The following is an 18228-nucleotide window of genomic DNA, read 5'->3' on the forward strand; positions in this document are numbered from 1 at the left end:
CAATACTAAGTATTGCTGCTTGTCAGTAAAATATATGATAATTGGGTGGTACCTACACAGACCCACCCACAGGGCCACCCAGTAAATATGCTGAAATAACCAGAAATAATTACATAAGGCGTATAACACAAGCCAATGATCACTAAGGCACAATATAAGTGTGAAATAGTAACAAAAATATCACGTCAGCCAGGCGTGGTGTCGCAAAAGAAGTTACGATTACATAACTACGCACCTACAATTAAACATTACATAGTATAAAACAAAGTCGCTTACCGCTGTATGTTCCTATGTATGCTTAGATATTTAAAATTACACAACGGATTTTGATGCGGTTTTTTAATAGATAGCTTGATACAAGAGGAAGGTTTATATAATACATGCACAATATCGTAGAGAAACACTAATAATTTTAGAGGTTTCTGAAGTGATGTCGTATTGCGATTTTAAGCAAAACAACATTATACATTATCCAATTAAGTACCTTAAATACGTTGTAAATTTAATACAGATCAATACGGCCCTTTACAGCATGTAATTTAAATGAATATTTTCGAAGATATTACATATATAAAACTCAGGGACATAGCGGTTTGTATTGTGTCATGACTGAAAAACTGTGAACGTTGTAATACATTTTGTAGTATGTTTATAGTATCTATAGGTCCGATTCACTATTCCGTCTTCTGGTTCGTCCAGGTCTATCACGTGATTTAGCTCTTGAAGCTGGTTAGCTGTTAAAGGCTTCGTCCTCCGCCAACCCAGTAGATTGACAGTCGGAGCTATCACGGGTACTTCCTCTGCAGGGAGTGGCTCTTCGTCCCCGCCTTCTACTCGTTCTTCCACGCCCTCTTCCGCTCTACGGCGTAATGCTCGCCGTCGCAGTATATTAGCCTGGTGCTCCTCGTCATGCGCATCGTCGACTACGTTGCGCGGTTGTTGTGGGGTAACGCCTTGCGGCACCCACTCGTCATCAGCCTCTTCTCCTCGCTGTGACGATCTGAACTCTTCCATTACTCTCATGAGAGCAATATCTGGTGCTGGCAGTGTCTCGTACAGACCGTGGGTCTGAGCAGTAGCTTGACCAAAATGGCCTTGCTCGTTGGGCTCAGTTCCTACTAGAAGGTGTTTAATCCCTGTTGTGTCGGTGTAATCACCTAGTCCCTCTAGATATTCGCCTGCTCCAGAAGCGATCATTGCCGATGGGTATCCTTTCACAAAGCTGACGAGACGATCTTGGTCTCGTGACGCTGTGCCGTTCTTCTGGGCGATGAGCGCCAGCTTGTACCAATAAAGTATTATATGGTAGTAAGCATGTGCTGATCCAGGAATAGCCTTGGCGTAGTGTTTGTCAACATCTGAGATTGCTTTATACTCTTGCTCGATCAGATGAACAAAACCTGCTGCATCGGGGTGGAACGTCTTCGCTGCCTCTTCGCTGACAAGGCCGGCTTCTCCGTCGATAATCAACGAATCTTTCCAGAGTGGGTCGTTCGTCAAAGGTGTCTCTTTCTCTGTTTTAAATTTAGGTTGTGGTACTTCTTTGGAAACTTTCTTCTGGAATTTCGGCCGTGGGAAGTGCTTCTTTGGTCTTCCCGGCGGTGGCTGCGGTTGCTCCGCGTCCGTGCTCATTTTCGTATCGCTATGATGTGTTGTCATTACGACGTCCCGCTTATAAAAAGTTTTTATCGAGTCGAGATGGCCCAGTGGTTAGAACGCGTGCATCTTAACCGATGATTTCGGGTTCAAACCCAGGCAGGCACCACTGAAATTTCATGTGCTTAATTTGTGTTTATAATTCATCTCGTGCTCGGCGGTGAAGGAAAACATCGTGAGGAAACCTGCATGTGTCTAAATTCAACGAAATTCTGCCACATGTGTATTCCGCCAACCCGCATTGGAGCAGCGTGGTGGAATATGCTCCAAACCTTCTCCTCAAAGGGAGAGGAGGCCTTTAACCCGGCAGTGGGACATTTACGGGCTGCTAATGCTAAAAAAATAATTATTATAGTATCAGCATTGCACCCGTGCGAAGCCGGGGCGGGTCGCTAGTGATTGGTAAATAAATCTAAATAATATCAATTATCAATATTATTGAACGACACGATCTCATTATCTGCTAATCAACTGATAAACGAAGTGTGGTTAATCTTCCGAGTATTTTAATTGATTATTGCGGAACCCGATTGGCTTCGGGGGAACCGACTCCTATGTCGTGCGTCGTGACGTTCTCTTACGCCACTACGTCTGCCGGCATAGTCACTATGCACTGATCGCAATTCCGTTTTAAATTTTCCGGCAAACGCACCTGCAAGCCCTCCTCTGTTGGAAATGTCCATGGGTGGTGGTGGTCACTTTTCAACTGATGAGCATCCTGCTCGTTTGCCCCCTATATCATAAAAAAAGTTGAGAGGTGTCAAGGGACACCCGGATGGAACGAAGTTCTTATTATTATAAGAAATTATTATTATTATTTTTTATTATTTATTATGTAAAAAAAACCTGTATATACTCAACAAAAATAATCGTCGCGACATCACACTGTTCAATGTGAAATAGAAATGAAAATATCTGACTTGCTTTCTGTAAGAGAGAGAGAGAGACAGACAGAGAAACATGCGCACGCCGCGCAGCTTACAATAGCAAAAAGGGTCGTTACAACTTTTCGTGAGAATTTTTTCCGTCTAGCCCCCTGTCACAACGCGCGATAAGGAACTTCGTTCCAATAATTATAAGATATTAAATTCAGCATTCACCAAAAGTCCCTCCATCCATGTCGCGACGAACTATTTACAGCCTATTTCGACTGCGATGGTCAATCGAGGGAGATCAAGCAACTACGACATATTATATTATCACACGGAACCCTAATCTGAAAATAAACCCAGATTAGATGTCAATTATATAAAAACAGTGCTATCCGTACCGAGCATCACTCAACACCATGAAGCTGTTCCTACTCGTCGCCGGTCTCGCTGTGGTCAGCGCCAGGACTCCTTTCGAGCCCATCTCCGTCAACTACCATGAAGACTTTGGTATTCCGGAGGCGACTAGAATCAGGAACGCAGAGGCCGCGCAGGACTTCGATGGCAGCAGGATCGTAGGAGGTCAGCTAGCAAGCCTCGGCGCTCACCCTCATTTTGTAAGTACATATCTCTACTTGTCTGTTTTTAGCATTCATTCAAACATTCATTTAAAAATTTACAAATACAGAAATTTCTTAGAAATATCTTAAAAGTATACGAATATACTTAGCGATAAATATTATATCTATGACACTAATCTAGACGGAACTAATGCATATTACAAGTTTAACTGAACGTGTAGACAATGTTCCAGCCCAATCGGCTAAAGACATATCTGCTTCTAAATTGAGTTTCAAGATTTCACCATTCATTACTTGCATTGCAAGTTAAATAGCTTGTAAGAAGCGTGGACTTAAGACTTTATTAATTGACTTCTAAGCAGTAAATATAAAAAATAATTGCTGATTACTGACATACTCTGTAGTTAAAATGGTGGAAAATAGTAACTCCTAAGTTTCTTGCCAGTTCTTCTCGCTAGAATCTACTTTCCGAATCGGTGGTGGCTTTAAATTAAATTCAACTGTGTAACATACTTGAATAAATAATATTTTAATCTTCATTCTATTATATGGCGATAGAATATACAATGAGTGTATGGTACCAAAACGGGTTTGCACACAACCAACCAAAAAGGTAATTACCCCATTGAGACCATTACAATTAACCACGATACTTCTGTTGAAAGGTGGTGGGGTGTTGGGTGTCCTGCTTAGTGATTTCAGTTGATGCTTTAGTATTAGATCAGCATCATGGATATTATAGAGCTCCGTAACCGTAACCCAATACTTTAGAAAAATTGTTAATTATAATTTTATGATTGCATACTGGTATACTCTAAGAGAGTTGTTCAAAATGTTTTTAAGGCTGTTAAGGTAAGGTTATAGACGAAGGTTTTTCTTTGATTATACCCATTACCAAATAATGCGTACAAGTAAAGTCAAACTGTAATTCTATAATATCCTCTTTTAAAATTAGTACAATATTAGTCACATATCCGTATCTATACCCAGATCCGAAATAAGAGAACTATAATGTCCCTGATAAAGTTTACCACGTCGTTTTAATATAATTTAGGATCCACTCATCAACTAGAAAGGAGTTCTTCAAGGTGCTGAATGGATTTTCTGTATCAAAACTATGAACATTCTCGATCAAACCACCTTTCAAACAAAAACTGATCCGATTAAGAGCTAAGTAGCAACATACGAGCACACTATAAACGAAATTAAACTTATAACAATAATGGTATGAGCAATTGTTAGTCGTTTTTGTGATCACAACTAAATAAAATTACTCCTCAGGCTGGCTTACTCACAAGCCTCACTAACGGTCGAACATCTGTATGCGGCGCCTCTCTGCTGTCCAACACCCGCCTCACCACCGCCGCTCACTGCTGGCGTGACAGGTCTAATCAGGGCAGACAGATGACAGTCATCCTCGCCTCCACCCGCCTCTTCTCTGGTGGTCACAGAGTCAACACCAATAATGTTCAAATGCACGGGAGCTACAACGTTAACACCCTTAACAATGACATAGCTGTTATCACCATCCCATGGGTCGGGTACAACAGTAAGTGGTCGCAATTGCCTGATTATTTTCGCTCGCACTGATCGTAAAAACTGTGCCAAAAACCTCTGCCTTACACTCAAGTAGGACAAGCGTATTGAATATGCTAGTAACTTGATATTTAGGTTTTTGCATTAAGATTTGCTTGTTTATTCCAAAACTTTAACGGCTAGCTTTAAGGCCACAGATCTCGAGATCCTGGGTTCAAGCCCTAGGTCGGACCAATAACAAGTTATTGGTTTATTTATCGAAAAAATCGGTTTGAGTCAATGAATGTGTAGCGATCTTATTATTTATACTCTAACACAAAGCGCGCTCCTTTCAGACAACATTCGTAATATCGCTCTGCCCAGCGGTCTGCTGTTGAACTTCAACTACGCTGGGGAACGCGCGGTGGCCGCCGGCTTCGGCAGGAACTCGGACTGTAAGTACCATGACGTTTATGAAATAGTTCATGTATTGATGACTTGACGAAATAAATTTACGAAAAATCATAATATTTTTAAATAGCAGCTGTGTATTATGGGAAAATTATAAGTGTTAATTACATACGCGCATACATACAAGTTTTTATAAAGATTAATAATTTTATCAAAGTTTGATTTGTGTTATAAAAATATGTCATTTGGTCTTTAGAAAAGAATATATCTTTCACAAAATCCTTTTTATCACGAAATTGACAATTGTGACCTGAATACTTGATAACGAAAAATTAATTACAGCTGCAGCTGGAAACAACAACCAAGACCTTCGTCAAGTGACCCTTACTGTCATCCAGAACTTCGAGTGTGCAAACATCTACGGAGTCCAATCTGTTATCGGAAGCACTCTCTGCACCAGTGGACAAGGTCGCGTCGGTGTCTGCACTGGTGACTCTGGTGGTCCATTGGTCTTCACCTTCAGCGGTGTCAGATACCTGGTAATTGTCCACTCATTTCTGTTAGAATACACGAAGCGCTGATCATTATTTACAAATAGTCTTTGACAAAACAGCTCGGTACGTTATCAATAAAAGAGATGGAAAAATGCAAATTCATGCAAGCTTCAAAACTTAACAGCACATGGTCGAGCTGTGGGGCATCGTTCCTTTATTCCGTAACTTTCGTTTCCAGATCGGTGTAACCTCGTTCGTGTCGGCTCGTGGATGCGAGGTCGGTCTCCCTGCTGGTTTCGCGAGAGTCACCTCCTTCGCCAGCTGGATCAATGCAAGACTGTGAACATTTCGTGCATGAATACAGATTATATTGTAATAAAAGATTGCCAAACGATTATTTTCTTTTATTTACAAACGAACAGATATGACGCTTGCCCTGAAGTTTTTTGTATTTAGAATCCGCCCCGGCTTCGCACGGGTGCAATGCTAATACTAAATATACTACAGAATGGCTTCATATACAACGTTCACTTTTTTGTCATTAGACAAGAGATAAACAAAAAAAAAACAACTTTAAATAAAACACAATTCCGACACAAATTAAAATGCACTAAAAAGTAAAAAAAAAAATTGCGTATTCTTCTATAATTTAATAATAATAAACTTACTTTTTCTACTCATCCATATGTACGAGTAGGTGCCTAGGTTATTCATAGGTATTTGTTAAGTCAGACTTAAAGTGGGTAGGTACCTAACTAACTTCTCGTGTGGTAAATGCATAGATCGTACCTACTCGTACATAGTGATGAGTAGGAACAGTAAGTCGATTATTAAGTTGTAGAAGGATACGCAATATTTTTTTAACTTTTTAGTGCATATTAATTTATTTTGGCATTAGCAGCCCGTAAATGTCCCACTGCTGGGATAAAGGCCTCCTCTCCCTTTGAGGAGAAGGTTTGGAGCATATTCCACCACGCTTCTCCAATGCGGGTTGGCGGAATACACATGTGGCAGAATTTCGTTTGAAATTAGACACATGCAGGTTTCCTCACGATGTTTTCCTTCACCGCCGAGCACGAGATGAATTATAAACACAAATTAAGCACATGAAATTTCAGTTGTGCCTTCCTGGGTTTGAACCCGAAATCATCGGTTAAGATGCACGCGTTCTAGCCACTGGGCCATCTCGGCTCAATCTCATCAATTTATTTTGGAATAGTGTTTTATTTCAAGTTGGTTTTTTTTTTGTTAAAATTTTTGTTTATTTTTACAATATTGATTTAAAATGAGTAGATACGTATTTAAGCGTATCTGGATCCCTGGGTATGTATTTCACACCTTACACTAAGGGTTAAAATACATACCAATGTGATATACAAAGAGGTCTTAAATTAACGTAATATTTCAAGAATCTGTAAATATATTCAATTCAAAAGTTGAAACAAAAAGAAAATCGATTTTCGTCTAAAAATATTTTTGCTAAAATATTTTGCTTTTAAAATATTTTTTTAGGAAGTTCGAAACCTATGAAGGGTTTTGTTTTGATTTAATTTCATTGTAAACTGCAAGTCACTCATATACATATATTTGACGCCAAAGTGATAAAACCTCTTTTAAATTATTTTTTTATAATAATAGTATACATTCTTTAAGTTAGAATGTTTACGTTTTAATTTTTTATTATTTAGCATTAGTACTGCTCTCTAACCGGCCAGTAATATTTTACCGCTCTCTTAAATTGATTCTTTGTTAAATCCCTACAATTTAGTAAATTGCAATAAAGAATCTTCTTAATTTTTTCTGCTTAAAATAGACCATGACCGATTTTTTACGTACAGCCATCGTCCCATAATGGGACAAAAATCGGCTTACGCTATTAATATATAAGATTACTTAAAAACAATTTTAAATACAAAATAATATTTTTTGCCAGGAGTGCTTACATGTTAAACAGCGACTGAATTCGTATCGAACCTTTAATCTGCTTGTCCGGCGCGAACTATCTTTATCACAGAGGGATTAAGAACGTTTGCGGCGGCTTAACCGCTTTAAGTGGGTTTTTTTAATTGTCATCATAGATTAAATGAATTCAAAAAATACCAATTAACAGTTTGATTTCTTTTATTGAGGAAAATGTACATAGATTAACCGTGTGATGTTTAAAACTAGGTATACAATAATTATATTCTATGGCTTCCAGTCGATTGCTCCGAGTTTGTATGGTCGGCAAAGGGTAAAATTATTATTTCGTTTGTACGGTTTTCTATCATTATTAAACACAAACACTTCAATTTATAATTTACCTGACTCGGCTACTGTACGCGTTAATTGATTACGAGAAAAATAAGTAGTCCATTTTCTCTTAACACCGCTTTAAACGAATGATTCTAAATACGATACGAACCTCGTACAATCGAATGGAACCCAAAATGTATTATAATGGTAGGTAGGTAATAGGCTTTAATGATTAAGTTCGACAGCAAATTATTCATTGCAAACTAATTAATAAGATATATACGTAAAAAGAAATTTACAATCGCTTATATTCTTTAAGCCCTATAGCGATAAACATTAACTTCATCGTCATCATTACACAGCATAAAACAAAGTCGCTTACCGCTGTCTGTCCCTGTGTATGCTTAGATCGTTAAAATTACACAACGGATTTTGATAATAGCTAATAGATTATAGAATAGGCTTAATAGATAGATTGATTCAAGAGGAGAGTTTATATGTATAATACTTGCACAATATAGTAGAGAAACACTTATAATTTTAGAGGTAGAGGTAACTGTCCATGCGATAAACAGTCTTCTCTTAGGTCTACTCCGGCTATTTTAAAGATTTGGCCTTGTGTTTTATTAATTGTTACAGCAAAATTTTGACGACCTCCGTAGTCGAGCAGTGTCTACACCGGTTTTCATGGGTACGCCAATCCGCGGTACCGCGTTCAATTCCCGGCCGATTCGATGTAGAAAAAGTTCATTAGTTTTCTATGTTGTCTTGGGTCTGGGTGTTTGTGGTACCGGCGTTACTTCTGATTTTCCACAACACAAGTGCTTTAGCTACTTATATTTATTTATTTATTTAAAAGATAATTTAATTTGACTGTAAGTTAGGTCCCGTTACATAAATTTGGTGGTTTGAGATTTCTGAGTAAAATTATTGGGGCACCTATTTTTAACTTGAGGGAATGTGGGGAAAGGTAACTCGGTTTAAAAGAATTAAGAAACTCTAGTGGGTAATGGACCGATCTTCTTGATCCGTAACATTATCAACCTACACATCGTAGGTAACTATAACTTCTGGAAGTTTAGTTAAAATTAGGTCGATAATTTCGTCAACGCTTCTGTTTCTCGCTGTCAGGATCCTGTAAATGACGACGGCGATATAACGTGCTGGCCAATATTAGAAGCGTCTATATTGCCATCAGTATAATTGACAATAATGCATAAATTCGACCAAATTTGATTATCAAAAAAAGGTTATAGAGGGTCGATCTTAAAAGATAGATATATACTGTCGCGGACATTTTTTTAGAGCGAAGTTCCTTATCGCGCGTTGTGACAGGGGTCTAGACGGAAAAAATTCTCACGAAAAGTGGTAACGACACTTTTTGCTATTGTAAGCTGTGCGGCGTACGCATGTTGTGGCACCCGTGCGAAGCCGGGGCGGATTCTAAATACAAAAACTTCAGGGCAAGCGTCATATCTGTTCGTTTGTAAATAAAAAAAAAATCGTTTGGCAATCTTTTATTACAATATAATCTGTATTCATGCACGAAATGTTCACATTCTTGCATTGATCCAGCTGGCGAAGGAGGTGACTCTCGCGAAACCAGCAGGGAGACCGACCTCGCATCCACGAGCCGACACGAACGAGGTTACACCGATCTGGAAACGAAAGTTACGGAATAAAGGAACGATGCCCCACAGCTCGACAATGTGCTGTTAAGTTTTGAATTTGCATGAATTTGCCTTTTTCCATCTCTTTTATTGATAACGTACCGAGCTGTTTTGTCTTTGCCTGCTTGTAAATAATGATCAGCGCTTCGTGTATTCTAACAGAAATAAGTGAACAATTACCAGGTATCTGACACCGCTGAAGGTGAAGACCAATGGACCACCAGAGTCACCAGTGCAGACACTGGCGCGACCCTGTCCACTGGTGCAGAGAGTGCTTCCGATAACAGATTGGACTCCGTAGATGTTTGCACACTCGAAGTTCTGGATGACAGTCAGGGTGACTTGACGAAGGTCTTGGTTGTTGTTTCCAGCTGCAGCTGTGATTAATTTTTCTTTATCGAGTATTCAGGTCACAATTGTCAATTTCGTGATAAAAAGGATTTTGTGAAAGATATGTTCTTTTATAAAGACCAAATGACATATTTTAATACAAATAAATTTGGATAAAATTATTAATCTTTATAAAAACTTGTATGTATGTATGTAATTAACATGTATAATTTTCCCGTAATACACAGCTGCTATTTAAAAATATCGTCGCTGCGCGTGTGAATCCACGTAAAAGCGACTTGTAAAGACCGCGTATTTGCTTTTTGATGATTTTACAGGAGAAAAAAAACTTAATATATCAGAGATTTTAATTCTTATTAGCGTCTGAACTTGCTGAACACCTAGTTCTTTATTGAAAAATAACGTAAATTTACTCGTAGTTAGCTTAGATTTTGTGTAAAGTCACTTACGCATTTTTAATTTAACTAAAACTACAAAATAAGTAGACTTTTAATTCTTACTAAAAAAATCAAATCTAAAACAGTAAAAATATTATGTGCTTACTATCAAAATCAGTTTATAAAATACCTATTCATATTTTTTAATAAAGATTACAAGAGTTCAGGCTATAGGCAGGAGTAAAAAGTAATAATAACTATTTACCATCTTTAAATTTAATCTTTGCTTGGTGGTAGGGCTTTGTGCAAACCCGTCTCGGTAGGTACCACCCACTCATCAGATATTCTACCGCCAAATAACAGTACTCTGTATTGTTGTGTTCCGGTTAGAAGGGTGAGTGAGCCAGTGTAATCACAGGCACAAGGGACATAACATCTTAGTTCCCAAGGTTGGTAGCGCATAGGTGATGTAAGGAATGGTTAATATTTCTTACAGTGCCTTTGTCAATGGGTGGTGATGACCACTTACCATCAGGTGGCCCATATGCTCGTCCGCCAACCAATGCCATAAACATATATATATAACAACATCCTTGTAATCATAGTCCAGCTTTTAAGTCGCAAACTATCCTGTCAAACCAGTAACATGTGACTCCATTATTGCTAAGATTGTACACAGAAAAGTTATGCACGGCGTGTTTAGCTTTAAAATAAAGTGCACTGGCATTAAGGAAAGGGCATAGTTTGACTGTCTGAAGATAAGCTGTTAATGTGTGTATGATTCCTTTTTGCGCTAATTCTTCGTCAAAATGTTTTTTCAGCTCTAGCTAAGTCTTTTCGTTCAATATGTTCAGCATGTTGTGAGCACAGCACTGGTCACAAGTAACCTTTTTTGATTGAAACAATCCAATATTCTCATCAAACAAAACGCTTTCATATACTTTTCTAGATGCCACATGTGGATTTTCTGAAACCGAGTTATCGACGTAAAGATGATACAATTGTGATTTTGATTGTATGATGGATTCTAAGTACAACTTTAAAGTATATTGTCTGCAGTAATGGGACGGTAGTTTCGGTAGTGCAGTTAAATACTGACGTTGTTTCAGGTTATTATTTGTCCCAAATCCAAGCCAATATCGAACCGTCTATTCTTTTATACCCAATGTTTCCAAAAACGTTTTCAGGCAAACTCTTTCTTTTTTATCGTTAACTCTTAGATAATACATTTAGGTATCACTTCGTCTTGAATTCGAGCTCTTGGTTTTTCTAGATGTAGGTATTTTATTCACCATTATAGATATGTACATATTTTTTTTCTTGTTCATTCATTTCCCAGTAGTTATTAAATATTTCAGTTCGAACTTCTGTTAATTTTGATCAATACGTAGCTTTACCACTGAAGCATTTTGTTGACATAAATATTGGACCCATTATTCTTGCTATCTAAGGATCGTTTTGGATAATTTGTGTGCCTTCTTTTTTAAATCATCGGGAAACTACTCTATACATTCTGGCGATAATGGCTTTAAATTTGTAATGTCTGATAAGTTGACAAAAAAATGATCATCACACGTAAAATCTATTTCATTATTGTGATTTTCTGCCACATCATTAGATTTTATCGGTGTAGGAATATTATAATCTGCATTTCGCATTGATCCTGGAGGGTTTTAAATCGTCGAAATTGTAGTAAGCTCGGATGTTAAAATCTCAGACAAAGGTATATCTTGTGGTAAATTTTGATTCTTAGGTTGGTTAGGGATTATATTAGTCAGAACCATTAAATTCAAACAAAGTTACATATCATTTAAATATTTTAGGATAAACAAATTATAAACGAGAAATACAGAGACAAGGTAATTAAATACGGCAAAATAATTAATTTCCGGAGCACACATTAATCGCGTTATATTTTACTTACAGCCGTAGTAAATACGCGCACTTGCTTCTAACTCTAGGCCTCCTACTGTTTCGCGCTATTGTTTCGATATAACAACTGACGTTTCTCTTTGGATCACATCAGGTGAAGTCTATTAGAGCCAGTAGGCGTTTAAAATCGGCTAGCAAAATATTTCATTTTTGTGCGTTTTGCTGTTACGCGGTATTTACAAACTGCTCTTACGCCGTTTCATACGTGCAGTGACGATATTATGATTTTTCGTAAATTTATTTCGTCAAGTCGTCAATACATGAACTATTTCATAAACATCATGGTACTTACAGTCCGAGTTCCTGCCAAAGCCGGCAGCCACCGCGCGTTCCCCAGCGTAGTTGAAGTTCAACAGCAGACCGCTGGGCAGAGCGATATTACGAATGTTGTCTGAAAGGAGCGCGCTTTGTGTTAGAGTATAAATAATAAGATCGCTACACATTCATCGACTCAAACCGATTTTTTCGATAAATAAACCAATAACTTGTTATTGGTCCGACCTAGGGCTTGAACCCAGGATCTCGAGATCTGTGGCCTTAAAGCTAGCCGTTAAAGTTTTGGAATAAACAAGCAAATCTTAATGCAAAAACCTAAATATCAAGTTACTAGCATATTCAATACGCTTGTCCTACTTGAGTGTAAGGCAGAGGTTTTTGGCACAGTTTTTACGATCAGTGCGAACGGAAATAATTAAGCAATAGCGACCACTTACTGTTGTACCCGACCCATGGGATGGTGATAACAGCTATGTCATTGTTAAGGGTGTCAACGTTGTAGCTCCCGTGCATTTGAACATTATTAGTGTTGACTCTGTGACCACCAGAGAAGAGGCGGGTGGAGGCGAGGATGACTGTCATCTGTCTGCCCTGATTAGACTTGTCACGCCAGCAGTGAGCGGCGGTGGTGAGGCGGGTGTTGGACAGCAGAGAGGCGCCGCATACAGATGTTCGACCGTTAGTGAGGCTTGTGAGTAAGCCAGCCTGAGGAGTAATTTTATTTAGTTGTGATCACAAAAACGACTAACAATTGCTCATACCATGTTATAAGTTTAATTTCGGTTATTGTGTTGAAAAACTCCTTTCTAGTTGATGAGTGGGTCCTAAATTATATTAAAACGACGTGGTAAACTTTATCAGGGACATTATAGTTCTCTTATTTCGGATCTGGGTACGGATACGGATATGTGTCTAATATTGTACTAATTTTAAAGAGGATATTATCTATAAAATGTAATTCTAATTATAGTACAGACTTTATTTCAAATCAAATCAAATCAGAATATACTTTATTCAAGTAGGCTTTTACAAGAACTTTTTTATCGTCATTAAACAAACTATTTAAAGTAAAGCTACCATCGGCTCGGAATGTAGATTCTACCGAGAACTCTTTTTCAACGTATAAAAATACAGTTATGTTAGTTAAATACAATTATATATGTATGTTATGTCTCCTGCCTGGAAGTCAACAAGCATTAACTCCACGCTTTTTTATCATCAATATAATCTTGTATCGAATAATATGCCCTCTTTACCAATATATTTTTTACAATTGACTTGAACCTATGAAACGGCAAAGTTAAAAATGTCTGCGGAATTTTATTATAGAAGTGGATACCTTGTCCCAAGAATGATTTATTGACTTTGCGGAGTCGGAAACTTGGCGTTCTAAGCTTATCCTTACTTCTTGTGCACATACACTGATTATCACTGATTTTATCAAAGTGATCAATGCTACTGTGCATGTACACAATATTGTTGTAAATATACTGTGACGCAACAGTGACTATTCCTACTTTGTTAAAAACGTCCCGAAGAGAGTCTCTAGCTCCAAGATTATAAATAGACCGGATTTATTTTACAAAAGAGAGCACTCTTACGAGCACTCGAGCGGTATCAATATCAGTTAGTTGGCTAACTTTTCTAACCGCGTATGCTGCGGAGTTGAGTCTTCCTGTCAGACATGATAAATGCGGACTCCACTGAAGTTTGGAATCCAATGCTATTCCCAAAAACCCGTAGTATCGGCTACATCAAGACGGCCGCCATTTAAAGATATGTTATAATTTTGCTTTCTAACATTGGGTATGGTAAAAACTACCCATTTTGTTTTTTGAGTATTCAAAACTAAATTATTTACTGTAAACCAATCGTATATCTGTGTTAATGCACCATTAACATCGTCATAGTCAGTTTTTTTCCTGTGTACCTTAAAAATCAGTGTAGTATCGTCAGCAAACAACACTATATCTCAAATGCCTTTAACATAAAAGGGAAGATCATATATATATATATATATATATATATATACTAGAAATAGAAAGGGACCCACAATTGATCCTCGTGGAACACCCATTTTTAACGTAGATCCAGAAGATGAAAATTTACTGGACTCTTTGACTTAAATATGAAGCAATGAGATCAAGAGCTTTACCTTTAATACCGCAGTATTTGAGCTTATATAGAAGCGTCTCGTGTTCTACACAATCAAAGGCTTTACACAAATCACAGAATACTCCAATAGCATTCTGTGATTTTTCCCAAGCGTCGTAAATATGTTTAAGAAGTGCTATTCCCGCATCAGTTGTTGATCGACCTCTTGAACACGAAACGAAAAAAACCGAATTGCTCACTATGAAAAATAGTATTTGTACCGAAATGGGCGAGAAGTGGATTTAAAATATTTTTTTCGAATATTTTTCTTAAAGATGGGAGTATTCAAATAGGCCTGTAATTACTGGGATCGCTTCTATTCTGTTTCCAGTCTTAAAAAGTGGTAAAACTTTACTACTTTTTAAGAAGTTAGGTAATGAATCCGTGTAAAAACTCTTGTTCTAAATTACTGCTATATACGGAGCAATATCGTATATGATATTGTTAATAAATTTTACCGAAATGTCGTTAGTTTTTTTAATATTGATAGTTTTAAATACTTTTATGATATCTATTGAAGAAACTGTTATAAGTGAAATATCAATAACGCATTTAGAGACATTATTATTATTAGTTTATTTTAAATGACATGTTATTTTATTAAAAAATATTTTAAATAACTTTGCTACTTCTAATTCATAATTTGTGTATTTACTACACGTGTTCAATTTGATTGGTATGATTTCCTTTTTAGGTTTTCCAATAACATCCTATGTGGCCTTTATTCTATCATCGGAATTTAAGATTTTGTTCTTTTTGTATAAAGACTTAGCATAAATGCATACTGTTTTAAAATTTTTGGAATATTTATTGACGTATTCTAAAAAGGCTACGTTTCGATTCATTACATTACATTAAATTAAATGGCTTAAAGAAGGTGACCAACTGAACACTCAACGAAGTTTCTTTTAATAAGTCGACCTTAAAGTGACCACATACAATTACATATTTATCACTTTTACATATCTTTTTAAGAGTATCCTCCATAGTGGTTGGTATACGCATACTATAATGTGCTGTGGAAATTCCACAATTATCCATGCAGGATAGCTCGATAGTACGTTCGATAGAGAGAACCACAATATCTTTTCGAGATTTACAAACTATATCATTCCGTACCAATATTAATGAGCCATCACGAATAGCATACTCTCTTACGAATGTACTTGACAGTTTAAAGATTGGGAAACAAAATACGTGAGTTCTATAACACTCTGAAAATAATTCTATTTTATGATTTTTGCCACCTATGCGCTGTATATTTTGATATATAATATTTAAGTAAGAGGGCTTAGATTATGTCATTTTATTTAGTTTAAACTATGAATTTTAATATTTTTACTTTTATCAGTGTTAATATAAATTAGATTATTATTTTTATTATATATATGATCCTTGGTAACATTAGACATAAAATAATTATTAATATTGTAAGCAATTAGGTTACAAATTTGTCTTCTGGATTTTATCGGTAGGTACATAGTACCCTCTGTCAACTTAAATCTATATATAAATTTATTAATGCCAAATAACGTAAAATCATTGCTACAATGTCGAGACAAAGCCAAGCCAATTTTTGGTAATAGGTATAATCAAAGAAAAACCTTCGTCTATAACCTTACCTTAACAGCCTTAAAAACATTTTGAACAACTCTTTTAGAGTATACCAGTATGCAATCATAAAATTATAATTAACATATTTGTAAATGATTATAAAGGATTGGTTACGGAGCTCCATAATATCCATGATGCTGATCTAATACTAAAGCATCGACTGAAATCACTAAGTAGGACACCCAACATCCCACCACCTTTCAGCAGAGGTATCGTGGATAATTGTAATGGTCTCAATGGGGTAATTACCTTTTTGGTTGGGTTGTGTGCAAACCCGTTTTGGTACCATACACTCATTGTATATTCTATCGCCAAACAGAATCAAAATTAAAATATTATTTATTCAAGTATGTTACACTGTTGAATTTAATTTAAAGCCACCACCGATTCGGAAAGTAGATTCTAGCTAGAAGAACTGGCAAGAAACTCAGGAGTTACTATTTTCCACCATTTTAACTACAGAGTATGTCAGTAATCAGCATTTAATTTTTTATATTTACTGCCTAGAAGTCAATTAATAAAGTCTCAAGTCCACGCTTCTTACAAGCTATTTAACTTGCAATGCAAGTATGAAGGGTGAAATCTTCAAACTCAATTTAGAAGCAGATATGTCTTTAGCCGATTGGGCTGAAATTTTGTCTACACGTTCAGTTAAACTTGTAATATGCATTAGTTCCGCCTAGATTAGTGTCATAAATATAATATGTATCGCTAAGTATATTCGTATACTTTTAAGATATTTATAAGGAATTCCTGTATTTGTAAATTTTTAAATGAATGTTTGATAAAAAACCGACAAGTACTTACAAAATGAGGGTGAGCGCCGAGGCTTGCTAGCTGACCTCCTACGATCCTGCTGCCATCGAAGTCCTGCGCGGCCTCTGCGTTCCTGATTCTAGTCGCCTCCGGAATACCAAAATCTTCATGGTAGTTGACGGAGATGGGCTCGAAAGGAGTCCTGGCACTGACCACAGCGAGACCGGCGACGAGTAGGAACAGCTTCATGGTGTTGAGTGATGCTCGGTACGGATAGCACTGTTTTTATATAATTGACATCTAATCTGGGTTTTTTTTCAGATTAGGGTTCCGTGTGATTATATGATATGTCGTAGTTGCTTGATCTCCCTCGATTGACCGTCGCAGTCGAAATCGGCTGTAAATAGTTGGTCGCGGCATGGATGGAGGTACTTTTAGTGAATGCTCAATTTAATATCTTATAATTATTTTTTATGATATACGTGCCAAACGGGCAGGATGCTCATCAGTTGAAAAGTGACCATCACCGCCCATGGACATTTGCAACAGAGGAGGGCTTGCAGGTGCGTTGCCAGAAAATTTAAAACGGAATTGCAGATCAGTGCTTGGTGACTATGCAGGCAGACGTAGTGGCATAAGAGAACGTCACGACGCACGACATAGGAGTCGGTTCCCCCGAAGCCAAACGGGTTCCGCAATAATCAATTAAAATACTCGGAAGATTAACCACACTTCGTTTGTCAGTTGATTAGCAGATAATGAGATCGTATCGTTCAATAATATTGATAATGGATATTATTTAGATTTATTTATGAATCACTAGCGACTCGACTTCGCCCGGCTTTGCACGGGTGCAATGCTGATACTAAATATACTACAGAATGTATTACAACGTTCACAGTTTTTCAGTCATGAGACAATACAAACCATGTCCCTGTAATATCTTCGAAAATATTCATTTAAATTACATACTGTAATGGACCATACTGATCTATATTAAATTCACAATGTATTTAAAGTACTTAATTGGATGAGGATTAATGCTTTATTGCTTTAAATCGCTTCGTAGCTAAGCGACTATTTCTCCTAAATAGTAAATTATAAAAAATGGTTACTGTGGGTTATCCCTAAGAGATGGACATATATCTCGTAGTTTTCAGCCAGCGTTTGCAATATAAGCGCAAAATAATGTATTTATTTACGACATCACTTCAGTAACCTCTAAAATTTTATCAGTGTTTCTCTACTATACTGTGCATGTATTATTTATATAATCCTTCCTCTTGAAATGCTCTATCTATTAAAAAAATTGCATCAAAATCCGTTGTGTAGTTTTA

The 18228-nt window shown here is 36.9% G+C and overlaps 2 protein-coding genes across 3 annotated transcripts; one reads left to right on the plus strand and one right to left on the minus strand.

Annotated features, from left to right (window-relative positions):
* Positions 1 to 832: 832 nt before the first annotated feature.
* LOC125075241 (collagenase-like) lies at positions 833 to 17150 on the minus strand. Of its 2 annotated transcripts, XM_047686939.1 has the most exons (7): positions 16943 to 17150; positions 12805 to 13072; positions 12384 to 12482; positions 9612 to 9808; positions 9392 to 9419; positions 6865 to 6870; positions 833 to 859 (listed from the first exon to the last, which is right to left on the minus strand). In XM_047686939.1, the coding sequence occupies exons 1-6, from the start codon at positions 17138 to 17140 to the stop codon at positions 6866 to 6868; spliced, it is 795 nt and encodes a 264-aa protein (XP_047542895.1). In that variant the 5' UTR covers positions 17141 to 17150; the 3' UTR covers positions 833 to 859; position 6865. The 2 variants fall into 2 exon arrangements, with proteins under 2 accessions (XP_047542895.1, XP_047542894.1); XM_047686938.1 differs by lacking the exons at positions 833 to 859; positions 6865 to 6870 and having other exon boundaries at positions 9266 to 9419.
* On the plus strand, positions 2935 to 5920 carry LOC125075240 (collagenase-like). Its single transcript, XM_047686937.1, has 5 exons — positions 2935 to 3142; positions 4388 to 4655; positions 4978 to 5076; positions 5375 to 5571; positions 5765 to 5920. The coding sequence occupies exons 1-5, from the start codon at positions 2945 to 2947 to the stop codon at positions 5867 to 5869; spliced, it is 867 nt and encodes a 288-aa protein (XP_047542893.1). The 5' UTR covers positions 2935 to 2944; the 3' UTR covers positions 5870 to 5920.
* Positions 17151 to 18228: the final 1078 nt, after the last annotated feature.

Source organism: Vanessa atalanta, chromosome 30 (assembly GCF_905147765.1).
Source record: "Vanessa atalanta chromosome 30, ilVanAtal1.2, whole genome shotgun sequence".
NCBI lineage: Eukaryota > Metazoa > Arthropoda > Insecta > Lepidoptera > Nymphalidae > Vanessa > Vanessa atalanta.